At 37.3% G+C, this 24,516-nt stretch overlaps 2 protein-coding genes across 2 annotated transcripts in view; one reads left to right on the top strand and one right to left on the bottom strand.

The window, feature by feature from the left end:
* Nucleotides 1-24,516, bottom strand: part of LOC106870222 (EEF1A lysine methyltransferase 1) — a 271,394-nt gene that overhangs the window by 44,304 nt on the left and 202,574 nt on the right. The gene's annotated exons all lie outside the window — the stretch shown is intronic.
* LOC106870213 (uncharacterized) overlaps nucleotides 1-24,516 on the top strand; it is a 49,837-nt gene that overhangs the window by 21,224 nt on the left and 4,097 nt on the right. Inside the window, exons 4-12 of the mRNA XM_014916216.3 lie at nucleotides 2,961-3,071; nucleotides 5,956-6,021; nucleotides 7,208-7,336; nucleotides 10,137-10,256; nucleotides 13,744-13,797; nucleotides 14,761-14,853; nucleotides 20,279-20,374; nucleotides 21,607-21,733; nucleotides 22,905-22,952. Coding sequence (XP_014771702.2) covers nucleotides 2,961-3,071; nucleotides 5,956-6,021; nucleotides 7,208-7,336; nucleotides 10,137-10,256; nucleotides 13,744-13,797; nucleotides 14,761-14,853; nucleotides 20,279-20,374; nucleotides 21,607-21,733; nucleotides 22,905-22,952 — 844 coding nt within the window. The remainder of the gene's footprint in view (nucleotides 1-2,960; nucleotides 3,072-5,955; nucleotides 6,022-7,207; nucleotides 7,337-10,136; nucleotides 10,257-13,743; nucleotides 13,798-14,760; nucleotides 14,854-20,278; nucleotides 20,375-21,606; nucleotides 21,734-22,904; nucleotides 22,953-24,516) is intronic.

A 24,516-nucleotide genomic window follows, 5' to 3' on the forward strand; every position in this document is an offset into this window, starting at 1 on the left:
GGAAGACCTGGGCTGAGGTGGTGAGGCAAGACCTTCGTACATTGGGCCTCACCGAGGCGATGACTACGGACCGAGACCTTTGGAAATGGGCTGTGCGTGAGAAGACCCGGCAAGCCAAGTAAGATCGTTGCCAGTGCCCCTGGACTGGTTCTTGTGCGGGTGGCACATGAGATGCACCATTTTGAGCGTGGCCGTTGCCAGTACCGCCTGACTGGCTCCTGTAGGATTTTCGAGCGAGATCGTTGCCAGTGCCCCTGGACTAGCTTGTGCGGGTGGCACATAAAAGACACCATTTCGAGCGTGGCCGTTTTCGTGCGGGTGACACGTAAAAGCACCCACTACACTCTCTGAGTGGTTGGCGTTAGGAAGGGCATCCAGCTGTAGAAACTCTGCCAAATCAGACTGGAGCCTGGTGTTGCCATCCGGTTTCACCAGTCCTCAGTCAAATCGTCCAACCCATGCTAGCATGGAAAGCGGACGTTAAACGATGATGATGATGATGATGATCATCATCACCATTGTCTAACGTCCGCTTTCCATGTTTGCATGGGTTGGACGATTTGACTGAGGACTGGCAAGCCAGAAGGCTGCACCAGGCTCCAATCTGATCTGGCAGAGTTTCTACAGCTGGATTCCCTTCCTAATGCCAACCACTCCGAGAATGTAGTGGGTGCTTTTACGTGCCACCAGCATGAGGGCCAGTCACACGGTACTGGCAATGGCCACGCTCAAAATGGTGTTTTTTACATGCCACCGGCACGGTAGCCAGTCCAGCGGCACTGGCAACAACCTCGCTCGAATGATTTTCTAACGTGCCACCAGCACAAATGCTAGAAGGCAACGCTGGTAATGATTATGCTCAAATGGTGCTATTTACGGGCCACTAGCACGGAAGCCGGACAGTGCTGTTAGTGCTCCACTGGTGCAGGTACCAGTCATCGAGTATGGTTCAATTACGATTTCGATTTCACTTGCCCCAACAGTTCTTCGCAAGCAGAGTTTAGTGTCCAATGAAGGAGAGGTTGGCATGGATGCCTGTCGTCTGATTCGGTTCGATTTCAAATTTCAAATTCCAAATTCACTTGCCTCAAGCAGAGTTTTTAGTGTCTAATGAAGTAAAGATACGAATAAGTGAGCTGGCTACACTTCTGGCAGAGGTCACAGATTATACTCTCACTTGCCTTGTCGGGTCTTCTCACGTACTGCATATTTCCAAAGGTCCCGGTCACTGGTCATTGCCTAAAGTTCGAAGGTCGTGCTTAACCACCTCATCCCAGGTCTTCCTGGGTCTACCTCTTCCACAGGTTCCCTTAACTGCTAGGGTGTGGCACTTTTTCACACAGCTATCCCCATTCATTCTTGCCACATGTCCATACCAGCGCAATCGTCTCTCTTGCACACCGCAACTGATGCTTCTCAGGTTTAACTTTTCTCTCAAGGTACTTACACTCTGTTGAGTATGCACACTGACATTACACATCCATTGGAGCATACTGGCTTCGTTTCTTGCGAGCTTACGCATGTCCTCAGCAGTCACGGCCCATGTTTCACTGCCATGTAGCAAGGCTGTTCATACACATGCATCATACAGTCTGCCTTTTACTCTGAGTGAGAGGCCATTTGTCACCAGCAGAGGTAAGAGCTCTCTAAACTTTGCCCAGGCTATTCTTATTCTAGCAGCTACACTTTCAGTGCACCCTACCCCGCTACTGAGTAGTTTTTCTCCCTGGAGTGAGGCAAAAGTTGTTCTCTGCACATTTTCAGTGTTTATTGCCCCTGAGCATCTGCCACATACAAAAACTATCTTGCTAGTTAGCCTTCCTTTGATATTGCTGCACCTCTTATGTGTCCATAGCTTACACTGGGTACATCTTATGGAGTTTCTACCTATGCCTTTTCTACAGATCGAGCAGGGCCATCTACCTGAAGGGGTTTGTGTTTTGTCTACCTTCCTACTTATTAGGACTTTGGTTTTAGCTAAGTTGACTCTAAAGCCCTTCGATTTTAGTCCTTGCTTCCACACCTCAAACTTCTCCTCTAGTTCTGATAGTGACTCAGCAATTAGGGCAAGGTCATCAGCATAGAGGAGCTCCCAGGGGCATCCTGTCTTGAATTCCTGTGTTATTGCCTGGAGGACTGATAAATAGGAGGAGTCTGAAGACTGAACCTTGGTGGACCCCTACCTCTACCCGGAATTCTTGATTGTACTCGTTGCCAACCCTCACCTTACTGACAGCGTCCCTGTACATGGCTTGCACAGCTCTCACTAACCACTCCTTTATCCCTAGTTTCCTCATTGACCACCAGATAAGGGAGTGGGAGACCCATATATATATATTGATAGAAAAGACAAAAAAAGAAGTGATATTATGTAAATAGAGGAATTTATCTGTAAAATTATGTGACACTTATTCGGTAGCCATGATAAAACTCCGAGTTTCGGATGCTGGGGTGGGAACCCACACCAACATCTTTTCAGTTATCCGGTCATTGAAAATTCCTGTGAAAAATGTAATATATATATTACATATATATATATATATATATATATATATATATATATATATACACATACAAACTTTTGATGGTTTTATAGATATTTCAAAATTATGATGCTAGGTGTTTCCATTATTTTGTCCAACCACTGTATATATGAAGGACTTCATTTTAGTTCCCATCTAAATCCACTTACTTGGCTTTGGTTGGCCTGAGGCTATAGTAGAAGAGATATACCCAAGGTGCCATGCTGTGGGATTGAACTCGAAACCAAGTGGTTGGGAAGTAAACTTCTTAACCACTCAACCGTATCTTTGCCTGTTAATCATGAAAAATCAAATGAAAAGGAAAATGCAACAACTCAATTATTGGTTTTATTTCAGTAGAATAATTCATGAAGTTTATTTGCAATTCATTGAAATTGTAGATAAATATAAATATAATTATTTTTATTGTTATTTTAGTTATCCAGACAAAAGGATCAGCTTCAACTTGAGAACAACAAATCTTTGATGGCTAAAAGTCGATTAGAAAGTTTATGTCGTGAACTTCAAAAACACAATCGAATCATTAAGGTATTTATCATTATTATTATTATTATTATTAAGATGGTGAGCTGGCAGAATCATTAGCACGTTGGGTAAAATGCTTACTGGTGTTTCGTCTGACTTTTGAACTCAGCAGATATTATAATGGGTCACTTGTGTCTTCTTATTTGTGTGTATTTGCATTTCCTTAGAATCACACCACTTTCTTTCTGCAACAATTGTAAGTTTTTACTGTTTTTTGGCAGTTAGGGGTCTTCATTTTGTTACATTTTCTACTGAAAGCAGGTAGTCTTCTTATCATGTTTCTTGATATGGTCAGTATAGTGTATCCACTAAGAATGTGACTGATATCTTATTAAACTATGTGTACTGTGTTAAAGTTTGATATATTTTGTTGTGTCTGGGGATAGTCATGCTGTTTTAGTGCCTTATTAATCAACTCACTCACCAGTTCAATTTCCATTTATTTATTTTTTTTTTTCTAAAATTTTCATTGTTTCTTGAAACCTTCAGTAGCTGACTCTCTGAGAGTCAACAACTATTGAAGAGGTTGCAAGAAGCCATGAAAATTTTTAAGGTAAAAAAAAAAAAAGAAGTAAATGAGTAAAAATTGAACCAGTGAGTGTGTTATTAAGGCATTAAAACAGAATGACTCTTCCCCAGACACAACAAAATATGCTTCAACACACGAATTCACACAAAGAATTTTGCAAACCAAATACAATAATGAAATTTTAGTATATATTTTTGATATATTCTGGCTGTTACTGGGCAGAAAAGATCAAGCTTTCTGTTTCCTTTTCTGTTGAGAGCCTTGGAAATGGGTGTACCTCAGTTACATAGATTTTCCTTTGACAAGTTTTAATTTCCATGTATTCATTCATTGTTTTGCTTTTCTTTTTCTTTTACTTCTTTTCTTTTATGGTTGTACTTTCAGTTTTGACATGTAACTATAGCGAGTTTTCTATTTGTAATGTTGAGTGACCAAGCACTCTTCTCCTATGAGAAGATATATAGATCCCCTATAGAACAGATAATTTTCCGAAGGGGCTTGTATAGTTGTGAAAATCAGTTAGTATATACACAATCTTAGCAGACTGCTGGCAGAAAAAAAGAACCTACATTTTCTCAAGTTCATTTGAAAACAAGTCTGTCATAATGATTGTAGGACTTACAAAATCTAGCAAATCTAGATGAACATTTCTTTCAAATTTTGTTAAAGAATTGTTTTTACCTGTGCCAGCCATTCTGGTACATGTGTAAGACATGTTGATGTTTATCAAGAACTTTTGAAGTATGTCCATTTTGGTGCATTTCCCAATTTCTTTTCTTTCCCTTTCCGTATCAATAGCTGTTCAATTCTCTATTAGAACATGGTTCTGTTTTTCTCCAAAAGTTTTGTTCTTTGTTGTAGGGGATTCTCTATTTGTATAATTTCAATTCTCTGTAAATATTCACTTTATCTTTTTGAAGACTTTATTTGAGTTGCTTAATTCTTGTATTCTTTAAGATGGTGATTCTCAGTCTTTTTGACAGTGTAGTGCACTGGCAATTGAATATAAAATTATTGGTACACTTTGTTTTTTTCCTTGACTAGGATACACAAGCACTTTTACATACACATATACACATGATGGATTTTTAGTTTCCTCTTACCAAATTTGCTTACTAGGCTTTAGTCAGCCCAAGGCTAGAGTAGAAGACACTAGCTTAGGGTACTGCACATTATATGGAAAATTAAAAGAACACATTTTAAAGTGAGAAATTTAGAAAAAAATATATATATTAAAAACCTTGTTTTATTTATCATATATATGTATGACAAAATTGTGAATCTCATTTTTCAAGCCATTCAAGCATTAGTATAGATTTTCTAATGCTTTAAATTGTATTTTGAAAAACCTGCATCACACGTAGATACTATTTGCAGTACACTGTTTGAGAATCCCTGCTCTACAGTTTGGGTTTTCTCTTCTGAATTTACTATATAATATGATACCATATTAGTTTGTCATCTGTCTTCAAGTTGTGTCTGTTTTATAGTTGATAGTTGCATTAGACATTAGACATTTACTTTCATTTGGCATTTTACCTTGTTGTTACTTGGCAGTGCTAGTGATAGATTTTTTAAATCATAATTTTTCTTTATTATTTCTCTTTTAATACTTTTCTGTTCAGCTAAGAGTATTTGATTGACTTTTAGTATCAGACAAAATATCTTTGATATTTATTTATTTTCATGTTATATTCGAAGCCTAAGTCTTACCAAAAAGAATTTAGCTTTTTTTTTAATGTCTGAATATGCTAAAATAAGTATTTTTCAGGTACTGAATTCAATTCAATCAATTATAACCTTTCTTTTCAAAATTTGGAGAGTTATGCTAAAAGTAGAAAAGATTATTATTAACATTAAACTGATGCATAGCAGAATCAGTAGAGCACTATTCAAAATGCTTGGTAGTATTTAGTTATATATTTTTACATTTTCAGTTTCAGTCACACTGGGATAGACTTAGCCTTTCATATTTCTAGGATTGATAAAATAAGTATTAGTGTTTTGTGTGTGTGTGTGAGAGGTAATCTAATCACAGTTTGTGACTTTGTGCTTTTGTTAAAAATAATTTATTATTGTGTTATTAAGGTAGTGGAGGACAGAATCAGTAGAATGCTGGACGAGATACCTTACAGCTGTGATCCTATATATTCTGCATCCAAATACTACCAGAGTGGACTTTGCTGTTCATTCTTTCTTGGTTGAAAAGTACTTGTTAAGAATTGCAATCAGTTTGACTGTCCTCTTCTCCATTTGTGACCTGTTTTTGTTAGAAATCACCATTATTATTTGTTTCATTAAGACTATACTCTTTATATTGAATGTAATAATAAAATTGTACAATTCATATCATTAAAGGAAGAAAGTTTAGCTCGTGCTAAAGAAGAAGATGAGAAACGGAAAGAAATATCTTCGAAATTTCAGGTAATGCAATTTCAATTTGGTGTTATGTCTTACTCAATTTAGAGAGTAGCAGGGTTGATACAAAGTATACCTGTTTATATTTTTATCACACAGTTTTGTCATGAAGAAAGGGTTGTCATTATGCATAAACTATTACATACAAAATGAGAGTTTCACTCAGCACCCATTCTCTTTGTCCACTTTTCTCACTGAAATGTTAACATTTTCTTAGTTGATATTGAAGAGCTATTTGAATTTTAAGTCTTAAATTTAAATCAAATTTACACTGAATAGATAACTTAAATGCTTTTATGAGTTTTTAATTTTTTTAGGAAATTTTCTTAATTTCTATTTACAATTTCAGTATGCACTGGCATGGTCGTGGGTAACTAGCTGTTCTCACAGCCATGTGGTTCTGAGTTTGATTCCTTATAGTATTTTGATCTAGCATGGTTACCTACCTTCACTCCTGGTTGACTGCTGCTTTTCATTGACTCCCAAGGTTGATGATACAAAGTAAATACCAAAAGTACTTGATTCAACAATTATTTATTAAAAATCTTTGAAGGTGGTACCCTAGCATAGTCATAGTCCAAAGACTGAAACCAGCAATGACTATTTTGTTGAAAGAACACTTAAAATTTTCATATGTATTCGGGCAAGTTAGGTTTATATTAAGATAAAATTCAGTGTCTCAATTCATGGCTAATTTAGCTAATTTGTTATGTGATATTTCTGTCTTTGGTTTTGAGATTTATGAGCTTATTTCCATGGACCTTACTCTCTTATAATTTGTTTCCTGGACATATGTCATTAATGATTAACATTTTTTAAATGTAATAAAGCATTCTGCTGGATCCTTTACTTTAGCTACTGCACTGTTTTTGCTTTCAGTCCCAATGTAATTAGTTTTGTAACTCAGGGTAATTAAAATAAATATTAGTAGGATTTGTAAAAGTCATTTTAATTGCCCTAAAAACTTGCTTTGCGTCTAGAAAACAAAATAGTAGTAATAATTCAGCAACCAAAACAGTCATTTAAATAATGATTTGGGATGTTAATTATTAAAATGAAATTCAGATATGTTGTTTTAACTAGATTTAAAGTTTTAGCTTTTTAGTTAAAAAGAGGTTTATAGGTAAACAGTTTTACATCAGAATGATTTGATTTATTATAATGAAACAATATTTTATTCATCTGATTGCAGACAACCATTAATGATATTCAAGCTCAGATGGTAGACAACCACAATCGTAATATGAAACTGAGAGAAGAGAATACAGAATTGGCAACAAAGCTAAAGAACTTTCTTGAGCAATATGAACAAAGAGAAAAGGTAAATTGGTAATCAGCTTTCCTATCAATATTGTTATATTTATTGTTGTTTATGCCTAGGTTTACTGTGATCAAGGAGACTTATGACAAAAGGTATTCCTGCCTTGATTATCCTGTTCCTTTTACCTTTGTGCACAAAGAAAAAGACGATGTTCTCCAATATCTCCTTTTCTATGATGTTGGGGTGTGATTTGAGGGAATTTGACTTATCTGAAAGGTTGTTTCTGAAGTCTTTTATATTCTATGATTTATTGTATACATAGCACCAGTAGATAAGACATCTTTTATGCTTTTAATATTTTGTCTTTGACTTGTACATTAGTTACATGTTGCTTTTCATAAATATTTCTGCAATTTCACTTGCAGTTGGCTTTATATAAATAAAGGAATGCAAAGAAAAAATCTCCAGCTGAAATAATCTCAATATTTATTAATATAATGCAGCAAAGTTTCAAGATCATAAATATCATAACATGTTTTTATAATAATCTATGCCCAGAAGAAATGGATCAACCTGTGCTTTTTATATTACCATTTCTGTTTGACTGATAATATATGCTGCAGCAAATGGACATTAAGATTGCAGCCAGCTGAGGATTGCTCATGTAATGGGCACCAAGATAACAGTTGACAGCCAGCTGATAGAGGATTGCTCATATGCTTTGCCCACATGGAAGTCTTCTGTGTGAGGCATCAGTGATCAGCATATATTTGTTTACACTACTGATATTCATAATGACTGAGTAGGGATGTGACTGACCTATATAATACACTGTCATTATGAATCTCAGAGAGAGGTTGAATAGATAAGTGACATGTGGTTTCTCATGCCTATTTTTTGAGTAAAATATTATGGCTATAATACAGTACCACCCTGCATTTTCATAAGCCCTCATTACAGAATGAACTGCCTATTGCAATGGTTCTCAAATTGATAAAAAGCAGGCCTTCCCCCCCACCTCAAAACCAATAAATTTTTTGACTCCATGCTCTGTATTAATGCAAAGACAATAGAATTTGCATCTATATGGTTTTGTCTCTCTTTATCATGTAGTGTTGGACAAGTTTCAAAGGTTGGAAGTACAAATACACATAATTTAAGCAAAAGTTAGATTACACAGAAATCATCCCCTATCTCTGCCCGTTTGAGAAACACTGGTTTATCCCCTTTGTGCTCAAGGGAAATTTTTAAGATACTAATAAAAAAAGTTCTTATGTTTCAGTTGTATCAAAATTAATGTTCAGTTTTCATCAGTGCTGTTGATGGTGCCATTTCAATGATTTTATTTGCTTCAGAATGTACTTTTTAATTTGGTAACATGAAATGTAGTTGAAAAAATAGTGAAATAAAATACAAAATGTGCAGGGAAAAAATATGAAAATATACAACAGATGTAGAATTAAATAAAAATTTACTTCCCATAAATATTGGGATAAAAACTAACCATATATTATATTTGAAAACAATCTATGCATTGGTTATGCTTTTCTGAGATCTAATAAAGTGAAAACATGTCCAGAGTTGTCACTGTAGTTATTTGATATTACTCGGCTGCTGCAGGTCTCTATTTACTTTTGAGGCAGTTGGAATTTTAGGAGTTCCCTCTCTTATCATTTTTATAATAGTTTTCATTAGCACAAATGACTTTTCTCCTCTTTATGGTTACGATTTCAGTTGACTAAACATTATATATAATTCATCACATTAAGAATGTTAGTCTACTTTTAATTATATTTAATTTTGCCTGGAGAATGAAGAAAAAATGTATTTCTGCCATATTTCTATCTAATTTTTGAGTAGCTCCTAAATACTCAGTGATATTTATTCAGTGTAGTGTTGATCACTATTTGTTTACATGAATTCCTTCCTCTTTATTTTCATTTCACTGCTGTTGTCATCAGATATAGTAATACTTTGAGAGAGATAAACTTCAAATTTTGTCTCCAGAATGTTAGTATAACATTTGCAGTATTTCTTTTTCAAAAACGAGCTGCTTAAAAAACCCATTCACATTAGCTTCTTATGACTGAAATGTTGTGCCAAAAGTCACTAATAACAATTACAAAAGGTTTTATTTTCATGCACCATGGAGAATGGATGTTAAATGATGATAATGATGCATTTGGAAGTGGGATTAATTGAGCATGTTTCAACTAAGATGAATTTAGTTATAGTAAAGTTGATTTAAAATGTTAGCAATATAAAATATAGATAGAGGTAAATACATAAGGCTATAGAATATGTCATGATAGATACATAGATACATCTTCAGTGAGGAACAATAAGCAAATTGTGAAAAGTCTAGGCGGCGAGCTGGCAGAATCGTTAGCACGCTGGGCGAAATGCTTAGCAGTATTTCGTCTGCCGCTACGCTTTGAGTTCAAATTCTGCCGAGGTCGACTTTGCCTTTCATTTTTTCGGGGTCGACAAATTAAGTACCCGTTACGCACTGGGGTCGATGTAATCAACTTAATCCCTTGTTTGTCCCCTCTATGTTTAGCCCCTTGTGGTCAGTAAAGAAATAAATAAGAATATGTCATGATATGCATTCCAACAAGAGTTAATAGGAATCTTTTAAGAGAATAGAGGAGACTCCTATTGTCAAAAATAGACAAAAAGAGGGACGACTTTTAATGATATATATTTGTATTCTGTGGATTTGGAGAAAATACTTGTGGTTTTGTAATTATTTTTTAAAAATAGAATCATGGGATATTTTTGACATACCTTAGGAAAGTAAGAATTATCCCCCTTGTGTTTACTTTCTTCTTAGTAGTTGTTTTTGTTACTTTGTATCCAGTATTTCGAGAAAGTGGCTAAACATCGAGAATTGGAACAGCAGCTAGTAGATACGAAACTGAAGCAAGCAGCAATGCAGTTGGTTGAAGAAAGAGAAAGAAGTAAAAAAGAAAAGGAATTGGTGAGTAAATTTCTTTTCAGATTTCTATTTATAGTTTCAGTGTAAAGATTATTTCTTTAGACTGGATTTAAAAATGTATTTTATGATCTCCTAAAGTTATTCATATATTCAAGTAATTAAGAACACATATCATTATACTGTGTACATTGTAGCCATGCTGGGGGCACCATCATGAAGGGTTTAATCAAGCACATCGACATTGTCATACCCAATGACTGGTGTAGCAGCACCATAGTCAACTGCTACAAAGGTAAAGGTGAAGCTTTAGATACAAACAATTACAGAAGCATCAAGCTGTTAGATCAGGTTATGAAAGTTACGGAGAGGGTCATAGCCCAACTAATTAGGGAGCGAATCAATTTAGATGAGATGCAGTTTGGGTTCATGCCAAGTAAAAGCACCACTGATGCCATATTTCTAGTAAGACAGCTGCAGGAGAAATACCTAGCCAAGGATAAACCTCTGTACCTAGCTTTCGTTGACATGGAGACAGCCTTTGACAGGGTCCCCCGATCCCTTATCTGGTGGTCAATGAGGAAACTTGGGATAGAAGAATGGTTAGTGAGAGCTGTGCGAGCTATGTACAGAGATGCTGTCAGTAAGGTGAGGGTTGGAAATGAGTACAGTAATGAATTCCGGGTAGAGGTAGGGGTCCACCAAGGATCAGTCCTCAGCCCCCTCTTATTTATCATAGTCCTCCAGGCGATCACAGAGGAATTCAAGACAGGATGCCCCTGGGAGCTCCTCTATGCTGATGACCTTGCATTAATTGCGTAGTCACTATCAGAACTAGAGGAGAAGTTTCAGGTGTGGAAAGGGCCTTAGAGTCAACCTAGCTAAAACCAAAATCCTAATAAGTAGGAAGGCAGATAAAACACAAACCCCATCAGGTAGATGGCCCTGCTCAGTATGTAGAATAGGAGTAGGTAGTAACTCTATAAGATGTACCCAGTGCAAGCTATGGACACATAAGAGGTGCAGCACTATCAAAGGCAGGTTAACTAGGAAGTTAGTTTTTGTATGTGGCAGATGTTCAGGTGCAATAAACACTGTAAACAAATAGGAAACAACTTCTGTCTCATTCCAGGGAGAAAAACTAGAGGTAGTTGATAGCTTCCGCTATCTGGGTGACCAAGTTAGTAGTGGGGGTGGGTGCGCTGAAAGTGTAGCTGCTAGAATAAGAATAGCCTGGGCAAAGTTTAGAGAGCTCTTACCTCTGCTGGTGACAAATGGCCTCTCACTCAGAGTAAAAGGCAGACTGTATGACGCATGTGTACGAACAGCCTTGCTACATGGCAGTGAAACATGGGCTGTGACTGCTGAGGACATGCGTAAGCTCGCAAGGAATGAAACCAGTATGCTCTGCTGGATGTGTAATGTCAGTGTGCATACCCGACAGAGTGTAAGTATCTTGAGAGAAAAGCTGAACATAAGAAGCATCAGTTGCGGTGTGCAAGAGAGGCGATTGTGCTGGTATGGACATGTGGTGAGAATGAACGAGGATAGCTGCATGAAAAAGTGCCACACCCTAACAGTTGAGGGAACCCGTGGAAGAGGTAAGCCCAGGAAGACCTGGGCTGAGGTGGTGAGGCAAGACTTTCGAACATTGGGCCTCACCGAGGCGATGACTACTGACCGGGACCTTTGGAAATGTGCTGTGCGTGAGAAGACCCGCAAGCCAAGTGAGACCTAAATCCAAGGCCTCTGCCAGGGGTGTAACCAGCCTACTCATGCGCACCTTTCCTACATTGGACACTAAACTCCGCTTGCGAAGACCTGTTGAGGCAAGTGAAATCGAACTAAATTCGACGACTGGCACCCGCGCCAATGTTGTCTCCTTCATTGGACACGAAACTCAGCTTGCGAAGACTTATTGGGGCAAGCGAATAGCGAAATCGGGATAGCACCTGTGCCCAGCGTCGCCTTCCTGGCACTTGTGCCTGTGACATGTGTAAGGATTTTCGAGCGAGATCGTTGCCAGTGCCCCTGGACTGGCTCTTGTGCGGGTGGCACATAAAATACACCATTTTGAGCGTAGCTGTTGCCAGTACCGCCTGACTGGCCTTCGTAGGATTTTCGAGCAAGATCGTTGCCAGTGCCCCTGGACTGTCTCCTGTGCGGGTGGCACATAAAATACACCATTTTGAGCGTGGCCGTTGCCAGTACCACCTGACTGGCCTTCGTGCGGGTGACACGTAAAAGCACCCACTGCACTCTCTGAGTGGTTGGCGTTAGGAAGGGCATCCAGCTGTAGAAACTCTGCCAAATCAGATTGGAGGCTGGTGTTGCCATCCGGTTTCACCAGTCCTCAGTCAAATCGTCCAACCCATGCTAGCATGGAAAGCGGACGTTAAACGATGATGATGATGATGATAATCGACCTCAGTACATTTTTTTTATGCCTGATACTTATACGATCGGTCTCTTTTTACCAAATTTCAAAATTATGGGGATGCAAATCAACCAACACCAATTATCAGGCAGTGGTAAAGAACAAACACACACACATACACACATATATATTCACATATTTCAAGTTTCTTTCAGTTTCCCTCTACCAAATCTGCTCATAAGGCTTTGGTCAGTCTGTGCCTAATAGCAGAAGAGACTTACCTGAAGTGCCATACAGTGGGAGATTGAACCTGGAACCATGTTTTTACCACGCAGCCATGATTGCACTTCATCATCATCATCATTCAGTATCGTTTGTCCATGCTGGCATGGGTTAGATGGTTTGACCAGGGCTGGTAAGCTAAGGGGCTGCACCAAACTCCAGTCTGATTTGGCATGATTTCTACAGCTGGAGGCCCTTCTTAATGCCAACCACTCTGAGAATATCATGAGTGCCTTTACGTGTCACTGGCATGGGTGCCAGTTGTGTGACACCAGTATCTGCCATGACTATGATTTCAAAAACAAAAAATAAAAATCATAGATCTACTTAATCAAGGGTGACCTGGGCCTAAACAGCAATAAACACTCCAAATATTAATGATCTCTTTACATACCACAACCATAATTACATGCTGATAAACATAGTTGCACTAATTCTGTGGATTTGAGCCACACTGATGCTGCATGCATTTATTCTCCCGTACAAACATCCCCCCCCCCCCATCTTTCTCTCTTCCCTTGACGGTGGTGGTTGTTGTGTTAGTTTTAAGTCACCCCTGACGAAGCTGATCCGTGATCAAAGGCATTCCAGCCATGACAGTCAGGTCTTCATTCAGATGCAATGTATCTTGGACTATATTAAAGAAGATGGTAAGGTGTGATATGAATGAGATGTGGCTGCTATTTCTACAAGGTCAAGCAGCTGTGTAGCAGGCCCTTAGCTGAGTTACTCTGTTTTCGGTCAATGCCAATGCTATATGTCTTCATTGATTATTTTGTCTCCATGAACATCCTCATATTTTAGTATTTGATTAGAAAGTATCTGATGACCATCACCATATTGGTTTGTATTATACTCTTATTCTTCAAATAGATGGCACTGAAAACAGCAGAAAGTGAATCAAAAATGATAATGCTTGAAACACAGGTTAGTATAAACGTTCATATTTTCCCTATTGGTTGCCAAACCTGAATTTTCATTCATTAGTTACAGTTTTAATATCTGTCTTTGGTAATTGTTTATAAGATTTAAGGTATTTTGTATATTCTCTCTATGTTTTGGTATTAAAATTAAGAAGGATTAAGATAACATACTTTGCTAAATTTTTCAAGGGCAAGAGATCATTAGTATGTGGTGTATGAAAACAGATCTCTTGTAGATCTTATTATACAGAAACTGTATTAAAGGTTGTTGATAAGAAAATTCCATGTGATAAAGGTAGTGGTTATTCAGTTATATTAATCAACTTTTAGAGGTGTCATTATTTAGCCATGATTAAGTAGATCTAAACTGTCTAATCTTTGGAATATATGTTCCCTTCACATTCATGGCAGTGTTTCTAACCTTGAACATGACCTTGTGCCCAACTGGCTTCGTTTTGTTAAAAACTGCATCTCTTAGATAATATGAATAATAAAGAATATACTGTTTAACAATATGCAAAAATAAGCTTTAAACTAGCAATAATATGTTATTGATGTTAATATGTCATGTTAATACCATCACACTTATAAAGTTATATGTATGTTGTTGCAGTTTTTGTTTAACCCTAGGTCATTGCTGACTGAATAGACCTTTAATTAGAGGGATTCCAACTATGACCATCCTATCATTTTATGAATATCTAAAACTACATTATATAATGTGACCTTCCTTTTTAAGATGAGTTGTTTTTATAAAGATAGATTACAGATTAAAGGTAAAAGATTTATTACATTGAGTGTAAAGAAGACACATTGGAAGTGGATGTTAAATGCAAAAATGAACAGTTAAATGTACATTGGATCTAGGAAGATTATTTTGACCAGAAATACAGTAAGATTATTATACATGATAATCAAACTCACAAATTAAAATATTTTTTAATATTAAGAATGATTTCTTCTGCAGGTAAAGACATACAAAGACCGTTACAGTGAATTCCAGTCAACTATTACGAAAAGTAATGATATGTTTAGTAAATTAAAAGGTGAAATGGATAAGGTATGGTTAATTTTTAATTGTGGTCTTTTTTGTTTATGATTATGATGATGATCAGTGTATTCTTATATGTAATTCATTACATTGTTAATGGTATATTTATTACATATTAATCATAAATATTTACATTCTTTAGTATTATCGGCATAAAGTTTATTTTGATTTTGCATGTTTTCACTATGTTAATTGCATGAGGTTAAAATTCTGAAGGTTTTATTTCTGCTATTGTAAACTTCAGTTTGAAAGGTAAGTTATACACATGTTCTGAAATAAAGAGGGAGAAAGGAGGACAAATGAAGTAGTTAATTTCATTGTCTGGAAAAGTTAGAACTAGTAACTTATTAATTCAATTTTTTTGTGATAAATTTTCATTGATAAAAAATAAGTAATCCTTAAATTTCTAAATACAAATAGAAATGAAAAAAAAATGAAATCTCAGTATTATGCAAATTTTTTAAAGCAACTCGCTGGCAGAATCATTAGCACACCAGGCAAAATGCTTAATGGTGTTTTGTCCATCTTTACATTCTGAGTTCAAATTTTGCCTAGGTCGACTTTACCTTTTATTCTTCCAGGGTCAATAAAATAAGTGCCAGTCGAACATTGAGGTTGATATAACTGACTTAGCCCCTCCCCTGAAATTGCTGGTCCTTTGCCAAAATTTGTAACCAGTGTTATGCTATTTTGACTCGTACCATTATATTTGAAATTCTAAAGTTATTGTTTCACTTGTAGCAATTTATTTCCTTTGTATTCCCTCTTGACAGTTGTTTTGTCTTCTGTTGTGGCTGGCACACTTCTCATGTTATTTTTTATTATCTTAAAATTAATTCTGTTATCTTAATGTGTCACTAAATCTATCCTATTATATCTTCATAGGTTACTGTGAAAGTGCAGAAATTTTCACACTGTTTTTTGCTGTTTCTTTAAGCCCTAACATTTATTTTTCTCATGTAATCCCAAATGCCTGAACAAAAGAATGAACTTTCTACCCTCTTCTCATTTTTAAGGCATTTTCCTGTGGATAAATACTTTTATCGAGGTTTCTGTAGGAGTTTCATTAGTAAGCATTTGACCAATCCTGCTCATATGCTTGTTTTCTAGAGAATATGATAATTTTTTTTATACACAATCTGAAACTTTTTGAAAATTGCAGCAAATAACAGTTAACCAGTGAATAAAGTTTAAAAAAAAAAAATAAATAAAGATTCCATTAAATGGAATCAGTCTGACAAAAACTTAACTAATTTTTCTTAGGTTTAGAAAATATACATTTTTAGCTATGTGGTACAGTTTAAATCAATCAGTACATAAGTTTACTTGGCTAATGCTACAACCAGTAATTGACTCACATTGTTTAACCTGTTTTGAACCATATTTTGTAGGTTCTTTTCCATGTTTCTTGGTCAGTGGTGTGTTTTCACCACTGGGAATACAACTTACACATTTTTTTTGTCTGGATGTATAATTTCAGAGAAACTAATAAGTCAGCTTCATCCAGAAATGTTTCTTGCTCTCACACATCATCATATATACATTAACAGTACATCCATTTAATTAACTACAATACATTAAATTAAAAAGTAGAATGCTCGAGGTATTTCGTGTTGCAAGACAGTGTAGGAGAGAGAATAGTGATGTTGTAGGAGAGAAATGTGTTCGCATGGATGATGGTACGCTTGCACTAAATGAGGATGCAAAGAAAGAGGTCTGGAGATGCCACTACGATAGATTGCTTAATAAAGAGAATGAATGGGAGAAAGAGAGCCTGCCGTATGTCGACCCAATAGAGGGACCAGCTATCCGAGTTGATAGTACCAGGGTAGATAAAGCAATTAAGAGTATGAAGACCAGGAAAGCCCCCGGCCCATCAGGAATCACTGCAGAGATGCTCAAAATATCTGGCAGTGTTGGCTATAGCCTAGTCACCCGTATTACGAACCAGGTGATACACGAAGGAGTCATACCCAATGACTGGTGTAGCAGCATCATAGTCAACTGCTACAAAGGTAAAGGTGACGCTTTAGATACAAATAATTACAGAGGCATCAAGCTGTTAGATCAGGTTATGAAAGTTACAGAGAGGGTCATAGCCCAACTAATTAGGGAGCGAATCAATTTAGATGAGATGCAGTTTGGGTTCGTGCCAGGTAAAAGCACTACTGATGCCTTATTTCTAGTGAGACAGTTGCAGGAGAAATACCTAGCTAAGGATAAACCTCTGTACCTGGCTTTCGTTGACATGGAGAAAGCCTTTGACAGGGTCCCCCGATCCTTTATCTGGTGGTCAATGAGGAAACTTGGGATAGAAGAATGGTTAGTGAGAGCTGTGCGAGCCATGTACAGAGATGCTGCCAGTAAGGTGAGGGTTGGAAATGAGTACAGCAATGAATTCCGGGTAGAGGTAGGGGTCCACCAAGGTTCCGTCCTCAGCCCCCTCTTATTTATCATAGTCCTCCAGGCAATCACAGAGGAGTTCAAGACAGGTTGCCCCTGGGAGCTCCTCTATGCTGATGACCTTGCCCTAATTGCGGAGTCACTATCAGAACTAGAGGAGAAGTTTCAGGTGTGGAAGCAAGGTCTAGAATTGAAGGGCCTTAGAGTCAACCTAGATAAAACCAAAATCCTAATAAGTAGGAAGGTAGATAAAACACAAACCCCTTCAGGTAGATGGCCCTGCTCAGTATGTAGAAAAGGAGTAGGTAGTAACTCTATAAGATGTACCCGGTGCAAGCTATGGACACATAAGAGGTGCAGCAACATCAAAGGCAGGTTAACTAGCAAGTTAGTTTTTGTTTATGGCAGATGTTCAGGTGCAATAAAGACTGTAAACAAACAGGAAACAACTTCTATCTCATTCCAGGGTGAAAAACTAGAGGTAGTCGATAGCTTCCGCTATCTGGGCGACCAAGTTAGTAGTGGGGGTGGGTGCGCTGAAAGTGTAGCTGCTAGAATAAGAATAGCCTGGGCAAAGTTTAGAGAGCTCTTACCCCTGCTGGCGACAAAGGGACTCTCACTCAGAGTAAAAGGCAGACTGTATGACGCATGCGTACGAACAACCATGCTACATGGCAGTGAAACATGGGCTGTAACTGCTGAGGACATACGTAAGCTCGCAAGGAATGAAGCCAGTATGCTCCGTTGGATGTGTAATGTCAATGTGAATACCCGTCAGAGTGTAAGTATCTTGAGAGAAAAGCTGAACATTAGAAGCATCAGTTGTGGCGTGAAAGAGAGACGATTGCGCTGGTATGGACATGTGGTGAGAATGGATGAGGATAGCTGCGTGAAAAAGTGCCACACCCTAACAGTTGAGGGAACCCGTGGAAGAGGTAGGCCCAGGAAGACCTGGGCTGAGGTGGTGAGGCAAGACCTTCGTACATTGGGCCTCACCGAGGCGATGACTACTGACGGTGACCTTTGGAAATGTGCTGTGCGTGAGAAGACCCGGCAAGCCAAGTAAGATCGTTGCCAGTGCCCCTGGACTGGTTCTTGTGCGGGTGGTACATGAGATGCACCATTTTGAGCGTGGCCGTTGCCAGTACCGCCTGACTGGCTCCCGTAGGATTTTCGAGCGAGATCGTTGCCAGTGCCCCTGGACTGGCTTGTGCGGGTGGCACATAAAAGACACCATTTCGAGCGTGGCCGTTTTCGTGCGGGTGACACGTAAAAGCACCCACTACACTCTCTGAGTGGTTGGCGTTAGGAAGGGCATCCAGCTGTAGAAACTCTGCCAAATCAGACTGGAGCCTGGTGTTGCCATCCGGTTTCACCAGTCCTCAGTCAAATCGTCCAACCCATGCTAGCATGGAAAGCGGACGTTAAACGATGATGATGATTACACCCACTATCTCATGGATTTTCTATTTTTACAATAACTTGGTCTCAGTTGACCAGCAAATTTACCAGATGTATGTATTTATTGAAAGTTTTATGGAAGTGGGTAAATCTCTTTTTCAAGTTGCTGATTTTCTGTTGTCTGTTGACAGGCTGCTTGTTCTTATTAGTATTTTTAGATAAGAGCGTTGAATTCTACTTATCTCTCCAAATTGTGATAACAAAATTATTACCATTTTGATTGTGTTTATCATCACTTTGTTTTTCTAATTTCATTTTATCAATATTTCTTGACATTTTCTGTGGATAAATCTGTTGATGAGAAAAACCTGTCACAAAAAACATGATGACCTAAATAAAATATAGGTTCTAATAAATCAATCATGAATCTGCCTTCCGAAGCATTTTTGTCATTTTATCATAGTAATTTAAGTAGCCATTGTGTGGATCAGCACAAACCCAGACTTTAATACCTCTTTCTTGGTTTTAATGGAATATATTATATGTAAATGCTAATTGGTCCTTATAAGCAATCATAGATTCAAAAGTGTTTTGCAATATATCCAAGTAAAAAAAAAATCACTTGTGCGTGAGTTAATCATGTCTAGGATTGTTCTTCTGGGGTTTTGCTGTTATAATGAGGAAAATATATCCTTAAATGTTCCTGAGAAAACATTTTATCTAAGATGTATCCAAGCTACAAAGGGTCTATTGTCCCAAATCAATCATATGCTGGATGTATTTCCATCACAATTACACATCACAGAAGGCTTTCATTTCTTCAGTTGTATCATATCATTTTCCTTACATCTTATATTTGTCCCCATTAGATTTTGCATAAATATGGAAGGTATATTTAAAATTATTTTTGTCAATATAGTTTTATTAAAATTTCTTGCTTTTTAATTTGATTTTCATTACTACTAATGTCAAAAACATTGTGTTATCTTTACCAAAACTGAAGCTTTTTTCTCAGTATTTTCAGTATGCTGGAAAGAGAAACTATACAGGGAAACTTGTTGGTCTCAGTCATGTAGTGTATTTCATTTTAGAAATAAATGTGCAGGAAAAAGAATACTCAAATTAACTATTATAACTAAAATTGTGTTCTAAAAGTTACTAAGAAATTTTTATAGCAACTAAATATATATAAGGGAGGGTAGAATTGGGATTGGCTGTCAATGTACCAGTCATTTTGTTATTAAAACACAATGACATTTTAGCTGTTAGGAGTTATTTTGTGATTAGTTCAGTTGAGCTAATCTGTTTTCATTCCATCTATATTATTTACTTAAACAATATATCTCTGATTATTTTTTCATTGTTGTTGATTTCCTATTGCACAAATTTACACTCGTGACATTACCATTATCACCTTTTATTCATTATTCTGCAGCATGTTTCTGCTGGTTTCAATTTCAAAATTTAATTTTGTTTTCGATTTTCCTGTTTTCTTATATTTTGTGGTTTTTCTCAGTTATGTATAATGATATTTTGTATATTTCATATTAAAACTAACCATTTTATGAATTTTAATACTTACTTGTAAAATATTCAGATGTCTGTTTCACCTTTCAATTGTTTATTTCAGATGAGTGGAAAAATTAGAAAACTTGAGAAAGATAGCGCTGCATGGAAAAATAAATGGGAAAATTGTAATAAAGCCTTGATAGGAATGATTGATCAAGTAAGATATTTTTTAATAAAATTGCTGTATGGAGCTTAAACAATTGAATGCTTAAAAGGTATTAAAGTGTTCTATGAAGTAGTTTAATGATGGCTAAGTTTATTTTAACCCTTTAGCATTCAGATTAATCTATCAAACATGATGTTTGTTTATTCACATTGTTTTGAGTTAATCATACATTATCTCATAGCTTCAAGCTTTCAACGATGTGATTGTTTATTTTCAGAATGGCATTGTAGGTTAGGTGTGAGAAGTTGAATCTGGTTAGTTTTTCCATAGTTTTTACATAAAAGGGCTTATCAATATTTAGTAGTCCAAATTTTTAATTGCTGTGGGCACTAGTATGACCATATTGTTAAAGTTTCCTTTGAGACTATATGGCTCAGTCTCACTAGGCGGCACCTTCCACATCTTCTACTGTAGCTGCTGAGTGATCAAAGCTGTAAGAGTGAAGTTTGGTAGGCAGAAATTGTATGGAAGCCCATTGGAATGACCATTTCTGTTTTGGGAGGTACCTTTAACCCATTACTCAGTTTAACTCTACTGGAGCCCATTCTGTTGAAGGATTCAGACTAGGTCTCCAGCCTTACAATAAATTCTCTTCCTCCCACTAGTCTTAAAGACTTCGGAAAAGGTTCCTGTTACATTTTAAATGCAGTGGATGAGCTTGGTTATTTCTAATATGTAACTTAATTTCATCCTTAGTTTCAGAGAAGCACATCTGCATATCATTCTCAGTTTACAGTCTTGTATGAAATTTGTTTTCAGTAATAAACATTGCCAAAAATCCTTGAACATGATAGGTTGATGGGTGTAGAAAAAGGCTCTCCACAGCATACAAGTTGCATTTAGTTGGTTGTGATTACTTGAACATTCCATTGTTTTTACAAAGCTTGCATACCATTGCAATTTTTCATGTGTACCCCTAAATGGGTACTTGTACTCTGATTTAAGAACCCCTGCTCTATGGACCTCTTTAAATTTATGATCTTTACTAAATGATTTTTGGCAAATGCAGGCTATCACTTAAACTTTAGTTTTTATTTGCTTTAAACTGCTTGAAATATGTTTAACAGACTGATCATATTTGTATCAGGGTTAATATATATGCCTTGAACATGTTTGAGAGATTAACAAAACTTAATAAACAGTACAATTTCTTCATTTTATTTCATATTTTATTTATTTTACTTTTTATTTTATTCATTTTACTTTGTGTTTATTTTTTACAGAAAACTTCAAGTGATAAAGAACGTATATTATTGCTTACAAAAATTCAAAAATTAGAATCCTTATGCAGAGCGCAGCAAGAACGTCTGAGAGCACAGAAAAGTCCTCCTCCCGCAACTGAAGCAATTTGTAAGTGAGCAATTAAAAAAAAAAAAGTTTTAGAATGTGTAAATTTTAGGATATGCAGCAGCTGCTATTCTCAAAATAGTCATGTGAACTGTGGTATCTGAGTAAGGTTAAATTTGAGGATGTCAGACCTCAGTGGTAGAGCTGGCAAGGAGAAATAAATGTTTAAATAAGTGATTGGTGATATCACTGCTATCCCCATTGATGCTGATCCTTCAAGGTTTACAAGCCAACTGTCCAGTCAGTCAGTCAGTTAATCTGCCAGAAATAGCAAACAAATTTCCCTCATATTATATCCCTCCTTCGTAAAAATAAAGAAGGACACATTGGATAATGTAGTTTTTGATATACAAAAAAATAGGATGGTCATAATTGAAAACCCTTCGATGAAAGATTTGCCTGACTCAAGGCTGAACCAGAGCTAAATGACAACTAAATGATCCAAGTGAAAATGTAATAATGCACTCTTGTTTGCCATTATATTTTATGCATTTTTATTGTGCTGGACTAAGTATTCTTATAAAGGTGTAGGTGTTACTCAACTTGTTTTGAGTTTCTAGCACTTCTCTTTAATTCTCATTTAGAGTGTATATCAGAGAGGAATCAACATACGCTGGGATCTTTGGTAACAAACCTACTTGGGGGTGTCTTTCTGGTCACTAGCTTGATCTATTAGAAATAAGTCAAATCTCCCCCAGATCACTCACAAAAGGAAAAACATATTAGAAAATGTAGTAAAAAAAAATGAAAAAACTGCTTGATTCAATTTTTTTTTCATTTTTTTTCTTCAGCTCTGGTGTTCAGAAAGACAGAAACGAACTCAACACCAGAGCTGAAGACACCTCTGAAAGCGGGGCACTGCCACATCGAAAACGGTAGAGGAGTAGGGGTCGAAACTGGACGTGGTTCCTCCTGATGGTGTCTTTAGCTACTGGATCTTATGAAGGAGCTCTTGAGGTAGCGAACCATGAAACGTGGTTGGAATTCCTGGTTGAAAGGTTTTGATATAACTAATAGCCACCTTTCCATCAGATACCTATGACATTTCTCACTTTAGCTATTCTATTTAGTAAATGAAAGGGTTTTCTCTGTAGCTTTTAAATGTTGTTTGAAGTGTGATTTTATTTTTTCAAATATTTTAGAAATAATTTTTACTCATGTTTTTTGTTTCCAGGTCAGAAGTGTAAAAATGAATCCATCCCAACTTCACAAAATGTAGATAGTAAGTATATTATCCTGTTTAAACTTAATTCTTTAATCCTTTAGCAATCGCATTACTCCTTCAAATGTAATAGTTCTTTTTTTATCATCATCATCGTCGTTTAACGTCCACTTTTCATGCTGGCATGGGTTGGACGGTTTGAGGGCTGGTGAGCCAGATGGCTGCACTAGGCTACTATCCAATCTGGCAATGTTTCTACAGCTGGATGCCCTTCCTAACGCCAACCACTCTAAGAGTGTAGTGGGTGCTTTTTATGTGCCACCAGCATGTGGGCCAGTCAGGCGCTACTGGCATCGGCCACACTTGGATGGTGCTTTTTATGTGCCACTGGCACTGGAGCCAGTCAGGGGGCACTGGCAATGATCACACTCGCATGATGCTTTTTACGTGCCACTGGCACGGGACCAGTTAGGCGGCACTGGCATTGACCACGCTTGAATGGTGCTTTTTATGTGCCACCGGCATGGGTGCCATTCAGGTGGTACTGTCATTGGCCACGATAACGACTTCACTTGCCTCAACAGGTCTTCAAAAGCGTAGTTTATTGCCCAATGATTGAAGGGTACTCTTAGATGGGCTGGTTATGCTGCACTGGCATAGGCCACGTTTATGATCTCACTTGACTTGCATATCTCCAAAGGTCTCAGTCACTTGTCATTGCCTCGGTGAGGCCCATCGTTTGAAGGTCGTGCTTCAACACCTCATCCCAGGCCTTCTTGAGTCTACCTCTTCCGCAAGATCACTCTACTGCTAGGGTGTGACACTTTTTCACATAGCTGTCCTCATCCATACGCAACACATGACTGTATTAGCGCAGTCGTCTCTCTTGCACACCACATCTGATGCTTCTTATGTCCAACTTTTCTCTCAGGGTGCTTACACTGTCGTGTATGCACACTGACATTACACATCCAGTGGAGCATACTAGCTTCATTCCTTGCAAGGTTACACATGTCCTCAGTAGTCATGGCCCTTGTTTCACTGCCATGTAGCATGGCTGTTCGCACACATGCGTCATACAGTCTCCTTTTTACTCTGAGCGAGAGGCCCTTTGTCACTAGCCGAGGTAGGAACTCTCTGAACTTTGCCCAGGCTCTTATTATAGCAGCTACACTCTCAGAGCAACCACCCCAGCTACTGACTTGGTCACCTAGGTAGTGGAAGCTATCAACTACTTGTAGTTTTCCCCCTGGAATTTGACGGAAGCTGTTTTCTGCACATTTTCAGTGATTATTGTCCCTGAGCATTTGCCACACACAAGAAACATCTTTTCAGTTAGTCTTCCTTTGATATTGCTGCACCTCTTATGTGTCCATAGCTCACACTGGGTACATCTTATGGAGTTTCTACCTACGCCTTTTCTACAGATTGAGCAGGGCCATCTATCTACCTGAAGGGATTTGTGGTTTGTCTGCCTTCCTACTTATTAAGACTTTGGTTTTTGCTAGATTGATTCTAAGGCCCTTCAATTCTAGACCTTGCTTCCACACCTGAAACTTCTCCTCTAGTTCTGATAGTAACTTAGCTATTTTGAGCAAGGTCATCAACTTAGAGAAGCTCCCAG

Source organism: Octopus bimaculoides, chromosome 4, assembly GCF_046866305.1.
Source record: "Octopus bimaculoides isolate indiv1 chromosome 4, ASM4686630v1, whole genome shotgun sequence".
In the NCBI taxonomy this organism is placed as follows: Eukaryota; Metazoa; Mollusca; class Cephalopoda; order Octopoda; family Octopodidae; genus Octopus; species Octopus bimaculoides.